At 48.3% G+C, this 22,907-nt stretch overlaps 1 protein-coding gene across 3 annotated transcripts; it reads left to right on the top strand.

The window, feature by feature from the left end:
- Window positions 1-65: 65 nt before the first annotated feature.
- Window positions 66-19,963, top strand: CCR9 (C-C motif chemokine receptor 9). Of its 3 annotated transcripts, none has more exons than XM_061128819.1 (3): window positions 66-215; window positions 7,015-7,059; window positions 13,567-19,960. In XM_061128819.1, the coding sequence occupies exons 2-3, from the start codon at window positions 7,039-7,041 to the stop codon at window positions 14,647-14,649; spliced, it is 1,104 nt and encodes a 367-aa protein (XP_060984802.1). In that variant the 5' UTR covers window positions 66-215; window positions 7,015-7,038; the 3' UTR covers window positions 14,650-19,960. The 3 variants fall into 3 exon arrangements, with proteins under 3 accessions (XP_060984802.1, XP_060984803.1, XP_060984804.1); XM_061128820.1 differs by lacking the exon at window positions 66-215 and adding an exon at window positions 222-360 and having other exon boundaries at window positions 13,567-19,962; XM_061128821.1 differs by lacking the exon at window positions 66-215 and adding an exon at window positions 271-386 and having other exon boundaries at window positions 13,567-19,963.
- The last annotated feature ends 2,944 nt before the right edge of the window (window positions 19,964-22,907 follow it).

Genomic DNA, 22,907 nt, shown 5'->3' with positions numbered 1-22,907 from the left:
GCTGGTGACTCCCCTCTCCCCACCCTCCTGGCCACCCCACCAGTGACAACTCAGGCAGGGGTGGCCTGGCTTCCTTTCTGGTGTTTACTACGGGGAGCAGCCTGCTCAGAGCTCACAGAAGGCTTGCCCCTCGTCCCAGGCAGAGAGCAAGCCAGGCCCTTCCCCAGAGCCGGCAGGGCCGCCTCCTCCGGGAGCCTCGCTCACTGCCCTCCCCCGTGAGTATCACCTTCCTCCTCCTCCCCACCCAGGGGCGCTGGGTCCTCAGTCGTGTGCTGCAATGATGGCTTCTAAAACACACTCGTTTGCTCAGTGGCCCTGAGCACTTGGCTAGAAGTTGCCAGGGAGGCGGAGGTGAATCAGGTGGGTGCCTTGCCCAGGCTTCCAGGGTGAGTAATAAGACTGCCTCCCAGCCACACGTGTGAGGCTGGGGTGCAAGACAGTCTGTTCAGTGATCTGTTCCTTGAAGGAGGGAGAAGCAAGAGTGGGGGCCGGGTGACAAGAAGGTGGACCGGGGCTGGGAGAGTGAAGCCCCGATGAGGTCCCTGGGTCTGAGGGGCTGTCCCAGGGAAAGTGTGTTTTTGGCAGCATTCTCTGTAGCGGCGAAAAACTGGAAACAAGTGACCTCTGCACCAAGAGGTGACTGGTTAAATGAATCATATAGAATCCAGAGAGTGGAACACTTGGCAGCCACTCAATCTGGTGACATAACTTCACACTGAACTGGCATTAAAAGTGGTCTGTGAGAGACGGTTAACTAGACAGCGAGACAGAAAACGCTTTGGGTAGTCTGATTTCCTTTCCTTTACGCGTTATGTGTGTATTGTACGTATGTGGGATTGTGTTAGAATGTCTAAAAGACCGCATCTCAGAAGATTTAACACTGACCATCCTAGGAAAGGGGTGTTTGGGGGAGATTTTATTTTCTTCATTATATATGCTTGCTTTGGGGGATTATTATTTCTTCATTGTGAATACAGTCCTCTACAATCAGATAAAAGTAAAGCTGCTCTATTTTAAGTGACTCCTCACTGATTACTGCATGCCTGTCAACATGCTCGCCCTCATCAGCTCCTAGCTGGCTGTGGCTCCTTGGACCCTCTGTGGGTGGCCAGCTGCTGGGTGCGGAGTGGGGATGCGGGGCAGCCACCAGTGGACGAGGCCTGCTCCTCCCTCCCCTCACCCAACAAACCCAAGCTCACCTGTCACTTCAGCATCTGGCGTCTGACAGCCTATTTTTCGGAGTACCTGTCCATCTGCTCTGAAGCCCCCTTGCATGGCCCCCTCTCTCAGCCCCCGGGCCCGGCGCAGTGCCTGCCCCGCGAGGGCCGCGAACCTCACCCAGGCGGGGGCAACAGACAGGCTGAGGGACAGCTGAGGCCCTGCTGTCGTGCAACGTGAAAAAGCTGAGCTTACAAACAAAAACAAAAAGCAGGAGGTGATTCAGCTTCCATGTGGCACGTTGGACAAAGATCAAAGTCAAGACCTGCCTTCCTGACTCACTTTAGTATCGGTATCCAGTTTACTGGGGCTACTACGAGTAACTCTTTGTGGATTCTCACACTGGTTACCTTGAAGGACAGCAGAGAATAGAAAAACGATAGGTATTAGTGGATTCCAGGCTAACTTCTCTAATGGGCACTTTCCACTCTTAGAGACGAGCAGCTCCCTCCTCCTCGGGACCCTGCACACACTTGCTGCTTTCTGGCACTCACACCTGTGTGGACATCTTCTACGTTTCCTGACCTGGAGTCACATTTTCTCCCTTCACTGAACGCCCTCATGCTCTTCAGCCTACTTGTGTGCGGGCTAAGTTGCTTCTGTCGTGTCTGACTCTTTGCAACCCCATGGACTGCAGCCCACCAGGTACCTCTGTCCACAGAATTCTCCAGGCAAGAATACTGGAGAGGGTTGCCATGCCCTTCTCCAGGGGATCTTCCCGAGCCGGGGATCGAACCTAGTTCTCCTGTGTCTTCTGCATTGGCAGGCAGGTTCTTTACCACTAGCACCACCTGGGAAGCCCTCTTCAGCCTACAAGAGCCAGCAAAATTGTTGCCTTCTCAATGAAGCCCTCCTGGATTTTGCCCAGTGCTGGGGACTCGGCTTCTTTCTCCCAATTCCAAAATCATCTCATAGCATTTCCCATTATTGGTATTTGCAGCCATGACGTGTCCACTGTACTTGAATGTGAGCTTCTTGAAGACATGGATCACGTCTTGCACAGTATTTAAGCCAAGCAAGTCAGGGTGCATTGTGTAAATGAGCTATGGGGTGAAGCCTGCTTCCTCATCATTGCAGAGTTCTCTGCATCCCGCTAAGAGCCTTAATGTGCAGCACTGCACTTGACCCTGGAAACAAGCCTTCAGAGTAGGCCGGGTGATCACGTCCATTTTACAGACAAGGAAACTGAGGCTGGGGGAGGGCAGGTCGCTCCTTGCTAAGGTCCCAAGGCAGCAAAGGATGGGCCAGGGAGCAGATGGGGGCTGGCGTGCACCCCCACCTCACTCCACCGGAGACTCTACGCAAGCAGGCTTTGTAGACGGGGTGGCTCCCACACCCCAGCGAGGCCTTGTGGAGCGGCGGGGGCCGGGGGGGACCTGGGGTGGCTCCGAGCCCAGTCCTTGTGTTCCCCCAGCAGACGGTTGCGAGGTCCCTTGCTTCCAGTGTGTTTTGTCACTTGTGGGTTTTCCCCTTCTCTTTTTCTCTCCTTCTCAGGGGTCAGAAGAAAATGAAAGCAAGTTCTGACACTTCTGCAGTTTGTGGAATAATACAGATGAAAACCATGTGACAAAGGGCAGGAGGAACAGATGGAAAGGCTCGAGCTGGGGTCTTTAGGTGGTGGGTCTAGGGAGGAGTATTTTTCATTTTCATTTTCACCCTTGGGCTCTCTTCAAATCTTCTATGAGCCCAAAGCACCTTTATAACAGAAGGAAGATAAACCTTTACAGAGAGCCAGTGTAGGATTCCAAAGTCGCCAGTAGTAGCCACAGTGAATTTACTTGCTAAATTTATTCTTCCAGGGCTAAGTTCCTCCCATGGACAACTTTTGCAAACAGGCGTACAGGACGAAAGAGCGCTGGGGCTTTTTTTCTTTTTTTAAGCTGACAAGTTATTTTTATGACAGCCCTTAAAATAAAATGTTGTATACAAAGTAGAATATGTAAATAGGTTACAAAACCTAAAGGAAAAAAATGAAAGTCTCATTTTCCACTGGTCATCCTTGTTTAATCTCCTTCCAGAAAACACTTCAGTACTGACAGCCATCAAGTGTGTGACCTTTTATATATTTTTTTAAAAGATCAGGCATCATAATCTTCTACATTTTGCATGTGTATACCTAAAAATCTTGGTGACCTCCTTGCATCAGCGTGAGGTCTAATTTATTCTATTTATTGGCTACATGCGGTTTATTGAATGAGTGTATCAGAATATTACCTACTGCTGGATACATAGGTTGCTTTTAGTGTTTTTGATTCTGGGGGGCGGGGGGGGGGGGGGCAGGGAAGCAACATACAGGATCTTTTGTGTTAGTTGCTCAGTCGTGTCTGACTCTTTGCGACCACCATGGACTGTAGCCCACCAGACTCCTCTGTCCATGGGATTCTCCAGGCAAGAATACTGGAGTGGGTGGCCATTCCCTTCTCCAGCGGATCTTCCTGACGCAGAAATCGAAGCCGGGTCTCCTGCCTTGCAGGTGAACTCTTTACCACCAGAGCCACCAGGGAAGCCGGTCCATCTACCCTTCTGTCTGTCTGTGTGAGTCCGTGCTAGGAGGGCGTGTTCCCAGCAGACGAACAGCTGAGTCAGAGCCGCTGTGCTCTGTGCGTTCTGACAGACAGGGTTTAATCCTCCGCAAAGGTCACACAAATGTACACTCCCCACTGCTGTGTGGAGGCCTTGCCCTCACACTCTCACCAGCATCATTACCATCAATCCTTATTTTCCACCTCTAACTAGCTATAACCAAATCCATTCTTTCCTCTTCGTGTGGCCTCCTCCCTTGGGGATTTGTTTTCTCAGATATTATCTGGTTAATATTTAGTCTTTTTATGCAAGTTAAAAGGAGGCGATGTGGGATCGCAAAGAGTCTGGGGCTACATAGATACTAGAAATATATGAAGTGTTTTCTAACAAATGTCTTAAAAACTATCTCCCTATTCCCCAAGATGTATTAAAATTAAATTAGATGAGTTGAGATTGTTCCATCTTAACTAGGCAACTTTTTATAAAGATTTGTTTCAGAGCATAAGAGAAAAAAATCATAAAGTCAATGCAGCAATATGTAATTTGGGGGGAGATCCTTTGAAACTAAGTAAATTTCTTATCAAATGTTCACCTGCTAATTTCATCATCCATTGGTGATTTTCTAATTACAGTAATCCTCTGTACTTATTAGTTGGCACCATAAGGACAGCTTAGTTTTCTCCATTTATTTTTCTTAATATGGATCCACGGATCCTTAATTAATTGAATGTGCTATAATGACTGCCATCATTATTTAATTTAATGCTCAAATTGCCTCAGATTTGGCTAGTGGAACCCTCTCAAGTTGGTGCCTCTGTCCTTTGACAAGTCCTCAATGCCTTTAAACACTTGCTTTCTGGGTTAAAAATCAGTCCCAAGTTCATCTTACAGTTTCCCTGCCCTAACTCTGGAATCAGGCATTTCTCCATGGGGTTCCTTGTCAGGAAGAAAGGTATTTAGAAACGAAGAGCTGGGCACCAGATGGTCATTATACTGTGTGTCCTTGCTTTTAGGTCGTCTCAGCAGACAGAGTCAGGAAATATGCTAAAATATGTAACACCTGTGGTGCAGTGGGTAAAGAATCCGCCTGCAATGCAGGAGATGCAGGAGACGTGGGTTCGATTCCTGGGTCAGAACGATCCCCTGAAGGAGGAGGAAATGGCAACCCACTCTAGTATTCATTCTTGCCTGCAGAATCCCATAGACAGAGGAGTTTGGTGGGCTACAGTCCATGGGGTCGCAAAAAAGAGTCGGCCATGACTGAAGTGACTGAACAAAACACATCCACACAAACTTATCTGTATCTATTTATCAATCGATGGACTGATCTATCAAACATCATCTGCTTAATCTCTTCTAACCCTAAAAGCCATGAGTTCATACTGAGCCCTCAATTCCCACCCAACAGCCCAAGGCACTTCAAGGCACGGTGGAGGAGCTACTGCAGGAAGGCTACAAGGAGGAAGTCCTGAGTCTTTCCCCCACCTGCTAACGGCCCGATGTGACTCTGAAGAGGGACAGAAGCGAGGAAGCTTTCATCAGATCTTGCTGTTTTTCTTCTTTTCTTTAACCACTTTACTGAGATCAGTACCAGCACTGCAAATGTCTGAAGTACAGAACCCAAGTTCTGACATCGTGCACCCCCATGAGCACCACACTATCCTTTCAGTGAACACACCGCTCACCCCAGGGGCTTCTTGGCCTGCTCTTGTCCCTTCCTGTCCTCTTGCCCTGCCCTTCTCTATCTCTCTAGGAAATCACTGGTCTGCTTTCTGTCACTATTGATTAGTTTCCATTCCCTAGAATTTTATGTAAGTGGAATCACACAGTACGTACTTTTCCCGGGTTATTTTGAAATTTATCCACATTGCTGTATCAGCAGCTGTTCCAAATTCACTGCATGGATATTCCACGGTGACTTATTCACTCTACTTGGAGGACAGTTGAGCTGTTTCCAGTCGTTGGCTATTACAAACAAAGCTGCCGTGAACATTCATATAGTAGTCTTTGTATGGATATAAGCTTGCATTTTCCTTGGGCAAATACCTCATGATGTGTGGTTAATGGGTTTCCATAGTGGCTATCCCACCTAGTATGTTTATTTTTTTTAATTGGAATAGAGTTGCTTTACGGTGTTTGTTCCTGCCGTGCAGCAAGTGAACCAGGTAACACATAGGCACCCACCCTTCTTTAGGCTGCCTTCAGGTCACCGGAAGGGCATGGAGGAGAGTCCCCTGCGCCGTACAGTGGTGCTCACGAGTCCTTGTCGATTTTACACATAGCCGTGTATATGCGTCTATCTCAATCCCCCAATCCACAGGCTGTGTTTTTAAAACGACTACACTCTTAGAAAAGCAGGGAGAGTCATGAGGCTGTGTTATGAAAACAAGAATAAAACAAGCCCAAGAGGTTACAGTTGGATCTACGAGGGAGAAATTTCCTTCCAGAAGCCTGGGGCGTGGGCTGAACATGTTTCTCGCAAACACGCTCACTGAAGGTGTATAAGAAGAAATGCCCCACTCGGGCACAGACCCCTTCCTTGAAAGGAACTGAGCTGTTGTTTGCTTGGCCACAGAGGGGTGGGTCTTGCAGAGATTCAAAACACAAGAAAACAAGAGCGGAGATTTAGCTCAGTTAGTTTGGAGGCCCTCTGCATGAGACAACTATGTTTTCTTCGGTAAAGAAATGTAGGACTTCCTTTTCCTGCTGAAGTCAAGGTACAGAGCAAACAGGCCCTGACTTTGTAAACCGAGCATGCAGGGAGGTGCTGGGGTGCTGGGCCCTTCCTGGCAAGGGACTCTGATGCCGGCAGAGGCCACCTCACTCTGGGGTCCTTGCCACCTGGTTACCGAGAGGCCCCTCCTCTGCAGTCAGCTGGAGCAGTCTTTTAAGTCTGCTGTCCTGCCGTCTTCAGGGGACACTTGGTGGATAAAATTGGAGTGGGGGCACCTGATAGAGAAGCTGAGTTATGAGAAAAAGGGTTACGGTAAAAAGGACATGCTGGGAAGATGTCAAAACTCCCAAGTGCTCTTAAAGGAGAGGTTTCTTTCAACTCTAGGTTTAACAACCTAGATGACTGTGAAATCTAGACTTGATTTGAAATCTATTTAACTCACCATCAGTATAACATGGATTCTAACTCAGCTTGGCATTTTTGTTGTTGTTGTTGTTCGTGAGAACAAACAAATTTAATGCTTTATCTCCATCTCTCGGTACTTGCTACTGTTCGGTCAAAAGCCAGTCCTCGTTCTGATTTTTGCCCTCTCTTTCTAGAAGCAAGTCTGAACCTGAGCCACCATGGTCCCCACAGAAGCCACAGTGAGTATGGCCACACCCTTGGGCTCCTTGAAATACACTGCATTTGGGGGCCTTTTCTCGGGGAGTGGGGGGGAAGGAGTGCTCTGTGGTTTCCCAGGACAAGAGGTCTGCTGAGCGATGCTCCAGACAGGTGGTCTGTGCCCAGCACGGACGGCTCTGCAGACACGAAGCTGTGGAACAGCTCTGGGGTCCGTGTGTGGGGGCGGGGGGCAGAGGAGAAGGCTGTTTCAGATTTTACTCATAGGTGAGGGTTTTATGATCTTTACAATGTGCTTAGTCCCATGTGTCTGTTCTGAAACTCAGACAAAAGAGGGCAAAGGAGAATTCATTTGCTTTTAAAAGACCCACGGTGGGCATGTTAGTCGTGTTTCTTAGCAAACATTATATAGTCTTTACAAAAAAGCAAATAATGATATATATTTCTCTGAAAGAGGCTAATAGAAATGAGTACAGCTATTATCCAGAGAATCATTCATGATTTTATAGCCAAATATAATTAATTATAGAATCAAATAAAATTCCTATGCTTTACTTATATAAAATGCTCACAAAAATATCTAAGGATTTTAATTTTGCTTTCTCAAAGGGAGAATCTGGGTTTTACACGTAGGTATTGAAGTCAAACATTCTTAGTGGAGTTGACAACTGTCCTTCATACTGTAGGTTCCCCCCACCTATGGAGAGTGGTGGTTGCCACCACTAATATCAAGTAAGTTATTTATCATATGCTGATGATATTTAGTATTGCATATGTGATCATGTTTCCCGTAACAACAATAACAACAACAAAAAGACAATTATTTTGGACCTGCTGAAGTGACAAGGTGCATGTTAAGTCACTTCAGTTGTGTTTGACTCTTTGCAACCCTATGGACTGCAGCCTGCCAGGCTCCTGTGTCCATGGGATTCTCCAGGCTAGGGCCTGGGGTTGCCATGCCCTCCTTTAGGTGATCTTCCTGACCCAGGGATCGAACCAAGTCTCTTATGTCTCTTGCACTGGCAGGCAGGTTCTTTACTAGAGCCACCTGGAAAGCTGAAGTAACAAAATAAGTCTCTATTTTTCTGACCAAAATTAGAACCGTAGTTTCTCCTGAGACAGAATCTGCTCTTTATCCCTGATGCTGGAAACAGGGCTGATAACGTCAGTCATTCGGTTTTATCATTTGGGATCTTGGAAAAAATATCCGAAATTTGCAAGGCAGCCCCAGAAAGGAAGAAAATGCACTCAGATAATGACCTTTTGTGGTCAAGAGGTGTCTGGCACCACCTACACGGGGACAAGACAGGACCTCTGTGGCTACGACCTTGGTCAACTACCATGACTTTCCTGGGGCCACTCTTCCGGGGACCGGCCATGTGCCAGTCACCATCCCGGGCGCCTTCTTCCTTCTATCTCACAGTAAAGGCGGAGCCATGCTAGCAGATGAGGAAACTGGAGCTGGGAGAAGGGACAGAGAGTTCAGATGGCTCAAAGGAAGAGGAGTGCTGGGGGGCGGTCTTGGTCCCGGCTTCCCTGGGTTCCTCCCTCAAGGCAAGTGTCCACATGGCTCACTGGCTGAAAGTCTCCCCTCCTCGAAGGTGGGGACTTGCCCACTCCCACCAGTCCGAGTCCCTCCCTGCCTGTCTCCCTCCTCTTCCCTCCCGGCCCCGTCTCCTCTCTCCAGCTGCGCATCCTGGTACAAGGAGCAGGGAAGGATACGGCCTTGGCCCTCCACAGTGGCCTTTCCAGAGGTGCCTGGAGCCGGGGGAGGGTATCCAGAGACAAGAGTCAGGAGGGAGGCCTCGGAAAGTCGGGGGAAGATGGAGTCCAGGGGCTGCAGAGTCTTCAGTGCCTAGGCCGCAGCTTTTGGGCCAAGGGCTCCCAGGAGGAGGAAGACACGCCTGCTCGGGCTCAGGAGCCGGGGCCTGTGGGTGGAGAGCCTGGCAGCAGCACTGGCAGGCAGTGCCTGCCCCTTATCTGCTGTGCACTGAGGTTTGCCCCCAGCAAGAGGCAGTTCCCGGCTGCCCTGGGCAGAGGAAGCCACAGGGCATCCTCTGGTGCCCACAGTCTTTCCGGGATGGGCGGGGGGAGGATGCAGGTGGGGGATCTGACAGCCACTCAGCTCAGGTGCTGGGACCCAGACGCTGAGGCTCAGGCTTGGGGTGGCCAGTGTGAGCTATGGTTTTTCCGGCAGTCATGTACAGATATGAGCGTTGGACCATAAAGAAGGTTGAGCAACAAAGAAATGATGCTTTCGAATTGTGGCGCTGGAGAAGACTCTTGAGAGAGTCCCTTGGACAGCAAGGAGATCAGACTAGTCAATGCTAAAGGAAATCAACCATGAATATTCACTGGAAGGACTGAAGCTGAAGCTCCAATACTTTGGCCACCTGATGCAAAGAGTCAACTCATTAGAAAAGACTCTGATGCTGGGAAAGATTGAGGGCTGGAGGAGAAGAGGGAGGCAGAGGATGAGCTGATTGGATGGCATCACCAACTCAATGGACATGAGTTTGAGAAAACTCCAGGAGACAGTGAAGGACAGAGGAGCCTGGCAAAAGTCAGACACGAATTAGGGACTGAACAACAACAAATAACAAACAGCAAATAACAGTGACAACATCAGGAGAGCAAGGTGCCAGGTCTGGAGGGATTACAAGTGCCCCAGCTTGAGGCTGAGGGTTTGGGCCAAAACCTTCTGTTCCTTGGGTCTGTCTCCTCCTCTCTAGTGAAAGTCACTCAGTCGTGTCCAACTGTTTGCAACCCCATGGACTGAACAGTCCATGGAATTCTCCAGGCCAAAATACTGGTGTGGGTAGAGAAGGGCCTTTCGCTTCTCTAGGGGATCGTCCCAACCCAGGTATCAAAACCAGGTCTCCCGCATTGCAGGTGGATTCTTTACCAGTTGAACCACAAGGGAAGCCCAAGAATACTGGTATGGGTAGCCTATCCTTTGCCAGCGGACCTTCCCCACCCAGGAATTGAACTCGGGTCTCCTGCATTGCAGGCAGATTCTTTACCAACTGAGCTATCAAGGAAGCCCTCCACTGTAAGATGGTCTCTAACACCTGAAAATCACTCTAAAACCTGTTGAGCCTCTAAAAGCTCTGTCCGGGGCAGAAACCAAAGCCTATGTGAGCGGAAGGCGGTGAGTTCCCATGCTGCTGAGTTCCAGGCCAGTCCCTGGGCATGCTGTGAGACAGTCTCTTGTTCACTTAGATCTATGACTATAAGGTACTTCTCTTCTTGATCAAAATTCTAAAAAGCATCCGAATGATATAACTACTCCAATTAAGCAGCCCCCTGGGAATAACAGAGCCATCCTACGATGCTGCCCTGTCTAGGGCACATCTGTGGTGTGGAGTTCAGGGCCCCACATGCAGGCAGACCACCCTCCTGCCCCCCACCCCACCCCCCGCCCCATTCCATGACAGGTGAGTCAAGGACTTTCTCGTGGTTTGCTCCACTTCTATTACCATCACTGACAAGAACACTGTCCTTTGGAAGTGGTTTCCTTGCCTGGCATGTAGTCTGTGCTTAGTAAATACTTGCTGAATGAGTGAACAAATCACATTATTTATCACCAACGAACAAGAAATAAAGAGCTGTTTCTCAAGCTTAAGGTGAGCATGCTGACCTCTTAGTTGGTCAAGGAATAAGATGGCGGGATCTTCACACAAACACCATCCATCGTGGCCAGGTCTGCGCCCCCCCACACACCCCGCCACCAAGGATTGCTGCTCCTCAGAGTGGGAGAAGATTCTAGATCTGGCTCAGACCACTGCTCATGGTGGACCACAGGCTGCGAGCAGTGGTCCAGTTGGTGAAGATGTCATGTTTTTAAAAGGGTCTAAGAGCAACACAGTTTGCTAAGAAATGTTTCAAGGGAAACCTTGGGAAAGAGAACTTCTAGACGTTCCACTAAGAAGAGAATGTGGAAGAGAATGGTCAGCCCCGTCAGAGAGAGACTGGGCCCTTGCCAGCAGTAATGATAGCCTGTTTTACTCTGGCCCCATGGGCCCTGTCATGTTCCAAAACAGGCATGAGGCAGTTACGGAGTGCACACAACAGAAAAGAAAGGATATACATTCAAATAGGGTCAGAGCAAATTGACAGAACGGCGAGAAAAGAGGAAGAGTCAGAACTTGGGTTTTCAGCCTGAAACTGACCTGTCCAATGCGGTAGCCACAAGTCACGTAGAGCCTGTAAGCACTTGAAGTGCGGTCACTCCGACTAAGATGTCCCCTGATTATAAAATGCACTTAGTCCAAAAATAGTCTATGCAACAAAAGGATGTGAAATAGCTTGGTAACTTTTACACGGCTTGAAAGAAAGAAAGTGAAAGTGAAGTCGCTCAGTTGTGTCCAACTCTGCAACCCCATGGACTACAGTCTACCAGGTTCCTCCATCCATGGGATTTTCCAGGCAAGAATACTGGAGTGGGTTGCTATTTCCTTCTCCAGGAGATCTTCCCGACCCAGGGATTGAACCCCGGTCTCCTGCATTGAAGGTAGACACTTTACCGTCTGAGCCACCAGAGAAGTCATTGCTTACATAATGAAATAATATTTTAGACATGCTAGGTTTCAATAAAACACATTATTAAGGTGAGACCCACCTATTTCTTTTGACTTCACTTGGCTACTAGAAAATGCAAAATTAAGGAGTTGCCTTATATTCCTATTAGGCAGCACTGGTCAAAGGGTTTTCCTTGGTAACTATACTTGGGCTACCAGTTTGACTGAGCTTCCCAATTACAAAGGGAATCCTCATCAGTCACAAAATTCATGTGGTTCATGAGTTAAAAAAAAAAACTCTCACTTGTCCTTCAGGAAATATGAAAGCCTTGCTTCACATCTCTTTTATAGGTAAGTGCCAAATGCACACCTGAGCTAGGTCTTGAGTGCACACAGAGCTGGACCGAAAGGCCCTGGAGGCGGGGCGCCCAGCGAGCTCCTCAGAAGCCACCTCGACACAGTCCCCAGGATATACAGCGCAGCCTGTGGGAAATCACTCTACCCAGTGCTCAGGCCAGGGGGGTCCAGGGCGTGCTCAGATCCTTACAGTGATCTCTCTAGGTCTTATTCTGACCCAGACCTTGAGAACAGCCTCTGTGGGTGGCTTCTCCAGCAAGAGCAGTGTCTCCAGGGCTCAGAGAGCAGAGAGGACGGAAGAAATGGCTTGGCCACCTCAGAATTCCTCCTGGTAGCCAGCTGCCCCTCATCTGGAAGAGGGGCCCACCCCTACCTGGAAGGTCCAGGATTAAATGCATGTATATCCTGAACTCCACACCAGGTCTGGCGTGCACTCGGGGCTCTGACAGTAGGGAAGCAAATAAGCTGGTAAATAACTGACATTTATATTTGCTGGGAGATTTTCAGAGGATCCTCTGCCTGAGATCCAAAGGGTGTTTACCCACCACTCATAGGTAGGAGTACAAGTCTTGACACAGGTGGACGGGTGTGTCCAGGCTTCCCCTAGCCTAGGACATGAACTTGTCCTCTGTCTTTGTCATAAAGATGGCCAGCACTCTGATCATCCGATGATACAGGCTGGCCTTGTGGTCTTGACGAAATTCATTCAATTCCAGGTTTTTGTGTGTGAATTCAATCACTCCGAAAATATGCCTGGAGAGTCCTTAGCTGTATCAAAGGATGTGTGTGTGTGCATGCGTGCTTGTGTGCACATTGTGAGGGTGTGAGCACAGGTGTCTGAATGTGTGCATGCATGTGTGGGGGTGTGTACATGTGAATATGTATGTGCATTCGTGTAGGCACGCTTGTGTGCACGTGTGTCTGTAAATGTGAGGGCTTGTGAGGGCTGGCTTCATGTGTGTGTCGCACAAGGCCTCATGCTTAGAAGTGTTACTTGCTTGAGTTAATGCTCCGCTGTCTTGAAATTCCTAACAAATTCTGAATAAGAGATTCTGAAATCACATAGCCAATGCCGGTTTCTACGTATGTGCATGTACGTGAGGGTGTATACGTAAGCGTGTGTGCTCATGTGTGTGCACATGTGTAAGTGGGTGCATGTGTGACTGTTGCTGCTCAGCAGAGGATCCATAGCTTTCACAGGACTCGGGAATCTGGACCCAGAGAAGTGTGAAAGCCTCTGAGGACCTTTTAGGGAGTGCAGAGTCAACAGGAGAAGGAACAGACTCGTTCACTTAGTTGGCTAAGTTCGCCCACCAGTGGCCCTGAGACCCTCTTTCCATCCCGATGGAGCACCTGCCATGTGGCCCGTGACTGTTCCTTTGCTTGCGTGTCTCTTCCCAGAGGAGGAAAGTTCCACGAGAGTGGGAACCACACCTGACTCTTCAGTACCTGCTTAATAAACATTTGTTGAATAAATAAATCATTTACAATCTAAGCAGATGCTCTCGGAATTCCTACTTCCCACACACACATTTCTTCTGCCTTCTCACAGCCTTTTGGGGTTGGAAGGTCCAAGGGCTCCATGCCTTTGTGATCAGACAGAACCTCCAAAAGCCAGCCCTTGACCCAGTGTCGCCTTGTGTCTCCTTGCAGAGCCTAATCCCTAACCTGTCAGATGACTACGCCTACGATGGCACGCCGCCCATGGAGTATGACGGCAACTTCACGGACTACTTCTGTGAGAAAAGCCATGTCAGGCAGTTTGCTGGCCACTTCCTCCCACCCCTGTACTGGCTCGTGTTCATCGTGGGGGCCGTGGGCAACAGCCTCGTCATCCTGGTCTACTGGTACTGCACGAGAGTGAAGACCATGACCGACATGTTCCTTCTCAACTTGGCCATCGCCGACCTTCTCTTTCTCGCCACCCTGCCCTTCTGGGCCATTGCCGCCGCTGACCAGTGGAAATTCCAGACCTTCATGTGCAAGGTGGTCAACAGCATGTACAAGATGAACTTCTACAGCTGCGTGCTGCTCATCATGTGCATCAGCGTGGACAGGTACATCGCCATCGCGCAGGCCATGAGAGCGCAGATGTGGAGGCGGAAAAGGCTCCTCTACAGCAAGATGGTCTGCTTCACCGTCTGGGTGATGGCGGCCGCACTCTGCCTCCCGGAACTCCTGTACAGCCAAGTCAAGGAGGAGCACGGAATTGCTATCTGCACCATGGTCTACTCCAGCGACGAGAGTACCAAACTCAAGTCGGCTGTCTTGACCCTGAAGGTCATCCTGGGCTTCTTCCTCCCCTTTGTGGTCATGGCTTGCTGCTACACCATCATCATCCACACCCTGATCCAGGCCAAGAAGTCTTCCAAGCACAAGGCCCTGAAGGTGACCATCACTGTGCTCACCGTCTTTGTCCTGTCCCAGTTCCCCCACAACTGTGTTCTGCTGGTGCAGACCATCGATGCCTACGCCATGTTCATCTCCAGCTGCGCCCTCTCCATCAAAATTGACATCTGCTTCCAGGTCACTCAGACCGTGGCCTTTTTCCACAGTTGCCTGAACCCTGTTCTCTACGTTTTTGTGGGCGAGAGGTTCCGCCGGGATCTTGTGAAGACCCTGAAGAACCTGGGCTGCATCAGCCAGGCTCAGTGGGTTTCATTCACGAGGAGAGAGGGAAGCCTGAAGCTGTCATCTATGCTGCTGGAGACAACCTCGGGGGCTCTATCCTTCTGAGGTGGCTTCTCTGAGTTGAGCGGTCCTTTTGGAAGTGTCAAGAAATTCAGACACAGCTTCCCTTACTGATAGGCCAGAGAGAAAGTGGAGAAGGAGAAGGAATGAGAAAAGGGAGGTAGAAAACTCAGAAAGGGATGAATTTGAATAGCATTATTACTTTTGGTCAGGATTTGCCAAGTTGGACTCTTTAAAACTGACTGGCCATCCCAGGAGACTGCTGACTGGCTCCTGGCTGCAAAGCCTGTGGTTTTCAGAGGAGGATTAATGAACGACAGACACCACAGGCCCCCGAGGCTTTGCCACTTGCCTGAGCATTAATGCAGCTGTGCCCTGGAGGAGGCGTTTGATTTCTCGGAGCAATGGGAATCGCTGTGGCTTCAGTTCTGACGCAATCTCTTCCAAAAGAAGACACAGAAGCATCGGCCATTGCCACAGTCCATGAATACACAAGGCTTCATGAAAGCTTCTGTCTTTGGAGAATTTCTACTCTGGTTTTGGAGGCTGATACCCATGGCAGGTGTTGCTCTAGAATCCTTCCAAACAATCTCAGATCTAATTCCCTTCTGCTCTCCTTGATCTATTCTGGGCCAGTTGGGTCCTTGTTCCTGTTCTGAAACTATCTGCAGCACTGGTCATTGAGCCTCTGGGTAACTGACCATACCAGCATGTCACCTGAATTCTGCTGGCTTCCAACCCACGTCTTCTGGAGGCTCTGTGATTCCTCACCTGGCTGCCACGCTGATCTGGGCAGGATTCAGCTTGTCCCTTGGTGCCATGGAAGTGGTCTTCACAACCCGTGCAGGGAGAGTAAGAACCTGGGTTGGTGGGGACCTGGCTCCATTAGAGCTCACTCTGTTGAGTGGCTGGTAGGATGGTCTACTCTACCTGCTCCCTATACAATGGACTGGCCCTATTTGCCCTCTTGTTTCTGAGGCCACTGGAAGGATATCTGCCTCCATGCTTCTCTTTTTCATATTGTATAATGCTAACTTTTTTTTTTTTTTAAGATTTCAACATAGAGATTAGCCTGAAAAAAAAATAATGTAATTTACCTTTGTGTCTCTTTTTACTATTTGGCAAATTTATCACATTAAAAATTTTCAGTCATTAGAAAAGTGCTTTTTAAATGACTGTTTACAAATATCCATTACTTTACACTTTTTTTTTTTTACCCTGTCTCTATATTTTAAATGTGTATAGAGATCAAACAGCCATATTAGAGAATGAAGAATAAGAGACTGGGATAAGGAAATAACACTTCAAAAATACCATAAAACCATTTTGGCTGAACAATTTATAGTTTCTTCTCTGGGCAAACTTATCTCCCAAGTTTCTCCAGGTGAGTCCATTGGCATTCCCAAAGCAGACGATTAGAGCAGGACCATGAACCATCCCGGCTTTGCCACTTGCTTCAGAGAAGGCATCTCGTTTTCCCAGTGGGCTGTGAATTGCTGTGGTTTCGGTTCCAAGGCCATCCCCTCCAAACGGGACGCCGAAGCACTGGACTCTGCAACAGTGTCCTTTCCCCCGCCCACTTCTAAACTACACGTCAGTGAGGAATGAAGTGAGCAGAAAGTGGACAGCAACAAGGAGAGCAAGAGACAATACAAAGGCCTTGCCAACACACCCCAAGTGTGAGCAGTTGGTGGCAAACAAGCATTGGCCTGGGACCAGCAGGTCAACAGGGGTCCCAGCACAATAAGAACCACCTAGAGTCAAGGAGAGGATGACCGTCCCAAGGCAGTCTACAGACAGAGCTGTCCATGTGGCCACCTTTTCCAGAAGAAGACTCATATCCATTAGAATAAGCAACAGGAATGGGCCACACCTAAATAACTCTGTGCAGTTCTGTGGAAGAACTTGACTGGCATTCATCCCATGCCCTTTTGATACTGCGGTTCTGGTACTATATGTCCACTGGAGCTGAGGGTGGGGGTAGGGATGGAAGCAGGGAGGAGTGAGCCACGACTGTGCTTGTTCAATCTCCTCCAGCCTAGAGTCACTTATGGGACACCATGATGGAGATTAAGTTCAGAGGCAGTCTGAACTACATGTTAGTTTTGCCAACAAAGGTACATGCAGTCAAAGTTATGGTTTTTCCAGTAGTCACATACGGATGTGAGAGTTGGACCATAAAGAAGGCTGAGGACCGAAGAAATGATGCTTTCAAATTGTGGTGCTTGAGAAGACTCTTGAGAGTCCCTTGGACTATAAGGAGATGAAATCAGCCAATCCTAAAGGAAATCAACCCTGATGATTCATTGGAAGGACTGATGCTAAAGCTCCAATACTTTGGCCACCTCACACAAAGAGCCAACTCACTGGAAAAGACCCTGATGCTGGGAAAGACTGAGGGCAGGAGGAGAAGGGGGCAACAGAGGATGAGAAGGTTGGATGGCATCACTGACTCAATGGACATGAGTTTGAGTAAACTCCAAGAGCTAGTGAAGGACAGGGAAGCCTGGAATGCTGCAGTCCATGGGATCACAAAAAGTCAGACATGGCTGAGCGACTGAACAACAACAACAGAGGTAGATAAGGCTTTGACCAATGTACATTAGTTGAGAAAACAATGTCATGGACTCTACTGTTCCCCCCTCTGATTTTTAGGAAAGGAGATGAATGCCGTAAGAACCACGAACCCTGTACTGAGCATGATGACCACACTTAGTTCCAAGGGCCTCCTTTAGCACCCGACTGACTGTCCCAGTTCTACCACAGCTTCGAAGCAGGGTTAAAGATGCACTGCAGCTGTATTATATTTTAAAGATTTTTAGTATCGTTTGTTGGTAAGTTAGTTTTTACGCATAAATAGGACCATTCTACAGTCAAATTAAACTAGGTCTTAGAAGTAGGTATATCCTAAGATAAAAACATTGGAAGAATCTGCAAGGGTACACCCACCAGGACACCCATTCAACATTTCTAGAAAATATGTCTGTGAGTACTTTTCTGAAATAATGATAAAAGAGGATTATAATATAATTACATTTTAGAGGAACTCTATAGATCAGAAAAAATCAGGAAACTGAATGAAATATATCAAGAAAGATACTGCTTAACCAATTAAAAATTTTTTATGACTAATCTCAAGTCAACACATCACAATGTGTACATTCAAAGGGGAATGTTGTTTTGATGTAAGATGTGAGATATGGATGTCAGAGTTGGACTATAAATAAAGCTGAGCACCGCAGAATTGATGCTCTTGAACAGTGGTGTTGGAAGACACTTGAGAGTCCCTTGGACTGCAAGGAGATCCAATCAGTCCATCCTAGAGGAAATCAGTCCTAAATATTCATTGGAAGGACTGATGCTAAAGCTCCAATACAGTCTGTCTCAAAGTGAGGTCTGGTCAAGGGGTGCTAAATGACTTTGACAAAAGGGAGATTATCATGGCCTCCAGTATCTGCACCTCACACATTTTAGACACTCCAAAGAAATCTCTCTATTCATTTGACAAATAGTTACTGATTGCTTACTATGAGTGATTAATAGATAGCATGGTTTTAGAATTATCATCACAACCAAGACGTGGTGGTTCTGCAACAGGTTCCTTGGCCCGACTCCAGATGGCCCTCCTATTCCAACTGTGGTCTGAGCCCAGCAACCTCCCGGGACAGGGACTGTCTCTCTAATCAATTCTGTATTATTGTTACAGACAGCCCACATAGCTAATGTCCCTTTCAATGTCTGCGTTATAAAAACCTACAAAAGACAAGCAAAGGTTTCTCTACAACATGTGACTCTTTGTGAGTTCCCCTCCACTCTTGACATACTTGGGCTTCCCAGGTGGCGCAAGTGGTAGAGAACCCGCCTGCCAATGCAGAAGATGTAAGATACACGGGTTCAATCCCCAGGTCGGGAAGATTCCCTGGAAGAGGGCGTGGCAACCCACTCCAGTATTCTTGCCTGGAGAATCCCATGGACGAGGAGCCTGGTGGGCTACAGTCCATAGGGTCACAGAGAGTTGGACACGGCTGAAGTGACTTAGCATGCACATAGCCTCATGCCGGGCTGGCAAGATGTCTCTGCCCAAGCCTATTTCCTCCTACTTCCCTTCACAGTTGGCAACCCCGAACAGACATTTGCCATCAAGATTCCATCTCAGCATCTGCTTCTAGAGAAGTCAGCTTGCAACAAGCTTTACCTCAGGGGCTGGCAACAGCAAAAACACATTTGAGACCTGTTGGGCAAAGAGCACAGGGTACCCAGAGCTACAGAGTGTTCTGTGAGCATCCATCACAGAACCCATCTCAGGAGGCTGGGAGCAGAGGCCTGCCTGGTCTTAATTCAACCATCAGCAGACCGCTGTGCACACCAACAGCCTGCCAGGCCCCGTGGGTACCGGGCAGACATGGGCTCTCCTCTTCCGGCTGTCATCTCCTGCTAGCTTGCTTTGTGCCAGGTAGATAATACTGTACGTAACTCAACCATTTTACAGATGAAGGGGCTGAGCGCTTCTGAGATCAGGAACCCACCCAGCATCACACTGTAGCAAGCGACAAGGCTAGGACATGATCCCGGGCATGTCTGGCACTCAAGCCGTGGCTTTCGCCCACCAGGCTGTCCCACCTTGCGTGCGTGACACGGTCAGACAAATCGGCCACTGCTTTGAAGGCTTGACCAAAAATGTGCCGAGTACCAGGCTGAGTACCAGGGGCTGCAAAGACGCATGGGCAGACTGGGCCGGCACTGCTTTAGATACCACTGCGCACAAACTCTCAACAATGACACGTGACAGCTGAGGCCCTGCTGAGCCCTCTGTCAAAACTGGGCCATGGGATGATGGCTTCATTCTCACAGCCTCGAGAAGGTTCCCCTCTTCTCCCTCTCACAGGCTCCTCCCCAAACACGTGCAGCCGTGGAGCCTCAAATTCTTCGTGCAGGAGCCACAGATTCCACTGCAGGTCTGAGGATGTGCAGATCCAACGACTCCGCACCCAAAACCTGGCCAGAATTCTGGACACCCACCTGTCCTCCTCACCCCACGCTGTCCCCACTGGTCTTCCTAGCTCCTATCTCACAAACAGTCCATCTGCCTGCTGGACGCCACCTCAAAGTGCGTCAATACCACAGGGAACAGAAGAAGCATCCTATCAAGCCCTACTCAAACTCCTGACCCATAAAATCATGAGATACAATAAAATGGTTATTATTGTTTTCAACCACTGAGTTTTGGGGGCAATTTGTTACATAGCAGTTGATAAGCAGAATACCAAGGAGCCAACAATTTTACCATTAGTCTTTCAAATCCAACGCAATGACGTGACCAACCTAGGTTGAACCCCCAGGAGCTCATGGCTCAGACCCGGCGTTACAGAAGAGGCTGGATGAGGCATCAGACAGTTCACCCCGCAATCCCCTAGGTGACTCTGGCTGGATCTCTCCCAGTCACATGCTTCCTCCGCCACCTCCTTAGGCCTCTGCTTAAACACCACCTTCTCCTCCAGGCCGTCCTGGCCCATCCACAGTCCCCTTCCCTGCTCTGCTCTTCTCAGCGCTTGGCACCAAGGGACTGTTCTTTTCTCTTCACTGCTATTTCCCAAGTGCCTACGGCAGACCTCACACATGACAGACACTCAATAAATGTATGTTAAGTGAATCAATGGCTCCTCCAATTTCAAATATTTGGTTCTGGGAAGTGCACTTACTGTTGTGAAATCCTGTTATCTTGGGAAAATATAGCAATTGATAATGATATTTTACCAATCTCATTGAAGAAAAACCTATGGAGCATTTTCTACGTGTCAGGCACTGGGCTCAGGCGATGCTAAGGAAAAGCAGACAGAGGCCCAGTGCGCACGGAGCTCACTGTTCACAGATGACAGATGCCCTTCGGACCGTCATGAAGAGAGGGCTTCGAGACGCTGGTGAGTGTGTTAGAAGAGGTTCTGACCTACCGTGGGGATGACAGGCAGGGAAGGTTTGCCCGAGGAAGCGGCATTAAGCTGCGAGCTGAAGGATGAGCAGGAGTGAGCTACAGGAGGAAGGGAAGGGAGGGTGCGCTGGGAGGAGGGGATGACATGTGCAAAGGCCCTGCGGTGCCCATGCCTGTGCGACACTGCCAGGCTAAGTGCCCCCGCCTCTGAGTTAGTTCAGGTTATCACCACTCATGCTCTTTTCGCTTTAAAATCTTTAAATATGAAAATTAAAAAAAAACACACATAGGGCTTCCCTGGTGGCTCAGCGGTAAAGAACCCTCCTGCCAATGCAGGGGACATGGATTCAATCCCTGATCCCAGAAGATCCCACATGCCTTGGAGCGACTAAGCCTGGGCACCACAACTACTAAGGCTGTGGTCTAGGGCCTGGGAGCAGCAACAACTGAGCCCGCGAGCCCTAGAGCCTGTGCCTACAAAGGAGGCCACCGCAGTGAGAAGCCCGTGCACTGCAACTAGAGAGTAGCCCACGCACCAACAAAGACTCAGCACAGTCAAAAAATAAATAAAATTAAATTAAAAAACACTTACATAAACGTGGCGAGAACAGCATAACTAACCTCCTCATACCCATCTCTCAGTTCCAACAGTGATCAACACTCCCTGCATTCTTTTCCCGCCCACAACACCCACGTTCTTCTCTTCTTTCCCTTTCTCTTCACTCTTCGCTTCATTTGCCTCCCTTCCTTCATTTGCTCCTCCATTCCCCCTCTCTTCCTTCACTCTTACCTTTCTCCGTTAGCTCCTCCCTTTGCTACAGTATTTTAAAGAAAATCCAAGACATCATATACTTCCTCTCAAAAATCATGCTCTTGGGGCTTCCCTGGTGGTCCAGTGGTTACGAATCCACCTGGCAACGCAGGGACATGGGTTCCATCCCTGATCTGGGAAGATCCCACGTGCTGTGGGGCGAGAAAGCCTGGCTGCTGCAGCTACTGAAGCCTCAGTGCCTAGAGCCCGTGCTCCACAACTAGAGAAAGCCTGCGTGCAGCAACAAAGATCCAGCACAGCCAAAAATAAAGAAAAATAATAATAAAATCATGCTCTTACCTTTACAGACCTCCAGATTTAAATGAGTGAATGAATACTTGATGGAAACTTCCTGTTTGGCTGAGCCACCTTTTACCAAAGGGACCAAGGGAGGCATAAAGCTAGTTGGGAATGAATGAGCAGACGCTAATAGAACTGTGGTTGACACGTTCTCAGTGGGACTAACAACCTAGGGAGCTCAGAATATTCTGGCAAGGCTAACAAAGGCAGAGTGAGCCCCAGCACTTCCCCTTGTTCAGCTTTCAGAATCCAGAAAACCTGTAGGAGCCAGAAGAGATCTGATCCTCTGAGACAGTGGGGGACCATGAGCTGTAATTCTCAGTACACAACTGATAAGCCTCTTGTATGGAAGATGATACACAGTAAGGGTTTACAGGCCAAGGACTGCCACAGCATAGCCTGGTTTATGGAAGGTTATTTTTTGAATAATTGGAGAATCTATTTTCCAGTGAAATGAGAATGGTTTGGAGAAAACTACTCCCACAGCTATCTCGGTCTTGTAGTAACATGTTCTCCAAATGGTTCAGACTTACCAGCTTCCCTGGGGCTTTGGTTTCCTCATCTGTAAGAGGTGGCTGACTTATGGCAAGAGCCTATTAAATTATTTATGCTGCTATTAATTATATGTTATAAATAATAAACCAGTGCTGCAATGAGCTGATCTTTCTCTTCTTTTCCATGAAGACCTGCCAGAACCCAAAGGTCCTTAACCTTTTTTTCCCTTATGTACCCCTTTGACAATCTAACAAAGCCATCTCAGAACGTTTTAAAATGAATAAAATATATACGATTACAAGGGAAACCAATTACACTGAAGCATAATTCTCTATTAAAATAAATTTGTGAACTAGTAATACACATCTCTTCATGAACATGGTTAAAAAAAATCTACAGCAGGTCTAACAACAACCTTCATTTCATAGTACAGATGAGCATAAATGCTATTTAAAGGGTCTGCAACAACTTTCAAGTAACAAGAAAATATCTGTCACTTCCACCAGTGGCAGAGTCACGGGTCTTGCTAATGCATACTCATGTGGCATGTAGTCTATATTCATAATTGAAGAAGATCTAAATTTCAGCTAGATAGTAAAGGAAAGTGGTCATTTTCCCAAGTTCACAGACCTTCTGAATTCTGTGTATGGACCAGTTTAGGAATCCCTATTTAACCCAGACCCTTTGATACCAAACTCATATTTTTTCCTCTAAATCTTAAATTGTGGACATGTACGGAACTACTTCAGGTTTGGGGAAGGGAATGTTTTT

The sequence above is a fragment of the Dama dama genome, chromosome 24, assembly GCF_033118175.1.
Source record: "Dama dama isolate Ldn47 chromosome 24, ASM3311817v1, whole genome shotgun sequence".
Classification (NCBI taxonomy): Eukaryota; Metazoa; Chordata; class Mammalia; order Artiodactyla; family Cervidae; genus Dama; species Dama dama.
Note: the sequence above shows the minus strand (reverse complement) of the source record. Positions and strands in the feature narration are given on the sequence as shown.

Coding starts and splice junctions, on each gene's coding strand:
- CCR9 (XM_061128821.1), top strand. CDS start 7,039: ATGGTCCCCACAGAAGCCACA. Junction 7,060..13,566: donor TGGTCCCCACAGAAGCCACA/GTGAGTATGGCC, acceptor GTCTCCTTGCAG/AGCCTAATCCCTAACCTGTC.